Below are 2,336 nucleotides of genomic sequence, written 5' to 3'. Positions count from 1 at the left end.
TACTATTATAGGGATTAGATGGAAACAAAAACACTTACCCAGTGGCTTATGGTCTTGTAGAGTCTAAGAACTACAGCTCATGGACATGGTTTCTAAAAAATCTTGGTGATGATTTGGATTTGACTACGAATTCAAACTTTACATTTATAACTGATAGGCAAAAGGTAATAGTATACATAGTTTAACTACTTTCCCTTTATATTATCTGTACTAATTATATAAAATTGACTGTGTTTATGTTGTAGGGTGTGTTGCCTGCAATTGCGAAATTGTTTCCATGTGCAGAAAATAGATTTTGCCTTCGTCATATCCATGAGAATATGAAGCGGAAGTGGAGGGGCAAGGAGTTTAAAGATTGTCTCTGGAAATGTGAAACAACAACAACTATTCAACAATTCAATCTTGCAATGGAGGAACTGTAGAAATTGAACAATGATGCATATGAATGGCTTAAAGCCATGCCACCCCAACATTGGTCCATACCTCACTTCACAGGTTAGTTATACATGTTAGAATTCTTCAACATTGTTGATTGTATTCATCTTAAAAGATTACTAAAAATTATGATGCAACATTGTTATTCTATAGGAAGAGCACATTGTGATGCATTGTTAAACACCCTTTGTGAGACATTGAATAGCAAACTTGTCAAGGGTCGTGAAAGACCAATTATAAGTTGCTTGGAGTTTATTAGAGAGTACATAATGAAGAAGCTTGTTGTTGTCCAAAAGACAATTGACAAATGCTCTGGACCACTAAATCCTACAGCTACCGAGACTCTAGAGAAGATCAAAGCTGAAGCTGCAAAGTATAGGGCTGTGTTTTGTGGAAATGGGAAGTATCAGTTCACAGGTGGTGAAGGTGTGGACCAATGTGTAGTTGACATAACACAAAGTACATGCTCATGTAACAAGTGGGAGGTCACTGGCATACCATGCAATCACACAATTGTAGCTATATGGGATATGAGGAGAAATAATGAGAATGTTGGGATACCTGAAACATGGGTTCACCCAACGTACTGGTTGAAGACATGGCAAGAGATGTATGCCTTTAAAATTGAACCAATTAATGGGAGGATGATGTGGACAAAAAGTACTTGTTCAACAAAGTTACTACCACCAAAACATCATGTGCCTATTGGTAGGCCAAAAAAGAAAAGAAGAAGATCTTCTACTGAAGATGATAGTGCTAAAGGGACTAGAACAGTTAGATGTTCAAAGTGTGGAAATGTTGGGCATAATGGAAGGAGCTGCAAGGGGCAGGCAGTGGGAGGATCACAGGCCAGTGGTAATGATGTGAGATAGAATGTTGGTGGTAGTGATGTGGGACAGAATGTTGGTGTGGGACAGAACTCATGTGTTGTGAACAAGGGGAAAAATCTGATGGTTTAGTGTTTGTGTATTACTTTCTTGTCTTTTGAATGCTAATGCTTTTGATGTAATTGAAACAATGTTAGTTCATGTATTTTGGGTCTGTAATTTCAGTTTGAACTAATGTTATGCTACTTCTTTAACTATGATAGTTGTAATGGTTTGATGACTTAATGTTTGTAATGGTTTGAATGACTTAGTGATTAATTAGGTTGTTAATGTATGGATGCATGTTTGTAATGGTTTGATGACTTAATGATATGACATAAATGGTTGTTTTGGTAAGAATACTTTGGTCTGAATACATGTTTGGCAGTTACAAACTTTGGTCTGAATACATGCAAACTGATACATCCAACTTTGGTCTGAATACATGTTTGGCAATTACCAAAAAAACACCCAATTTTCATTAACATTTAAACCGATACATCCAACTTTGGTCTAAGAACTTATCCTATACTTTGTACACTAGAATTGACACAAACAGAAACCAACTAATAGCTAGATACAACTTCAGTTTCAGATTTTGTTGTTCAAGCTTCATCCTTATGTTCATACAAGCACATTTCTGATCCTCCACCACCCAACCAATGAACTTGCAACAACGAGCCTACAAAATACCGTGTAGAAAAATTTAGCAATGCTAAAATTTACAAAAAAAAAGGAGAAATTAGGAGATTAGGTTAGATTTGTCAAGAAATCGAAATTAACCGGGTTAAAACAAGCATAATAACGTTTTCCAGGGTTGTTCTTGCTCCATGAGGTACGAATCACAGCTTCAGCTCCACAATTGCATCTAATTGCCATTTTTGTTGGTTGGAGAAGGGAAATCGAAGAACGAAATGGGAAAGAAGTAATGGGGAAGAAGGGCTACGAAGATAAATGAAAGCAGGGGAGGGGCAACGGCTCTAATAGGGGCACGAGACATGAAATGACAAAAATACCCCTGCGTGCAGGGCACGT

At 37.1% G+C, this 2,336-nt stretch overlaps 1 protein-coding gene across 1 annotated transcript; it reads left to right on the top strand.

The window, feature by feature from the left end:
- Window positions 1-458: 458 nt before the first annotated feature.
- LOC111882579 (uncharacterized) lies at window positions 459-1,307 on the top strand. Its single transcript, XM_023878944.1, has 2 exons — window positions 459-495; window positions 589-1,307. Exons 1-2 carry the CDS (start codon window positions 459-461, stop codon window positions 1,305-1,307), a joined length of 756 nt encoding a protein of 251 aa, XP_023734712.1.
- Window positions 1,308-2,336: the final 1,029 nt, after the last annotated feature.

Source organism: Lactuca sativa, chromosome 9 (assembly GCF_002870075.4).
Source record: "Lactuca sativa cultivar Salinas chromosome 9, Lsat_Salinas_v11, whole genome shotgun sequence".
NCBI lineage: Eukaryota > Viridiplantae > Streptophyta > Magnoliopsida > Asterales > Asteraceae > Lactuca > Lactuca sativa.
The sequence above is the reverse complement of the archived record's forward strand: the minus strand, read 5'-3'. Positions and strand labels throughout refer to the sequence as shown.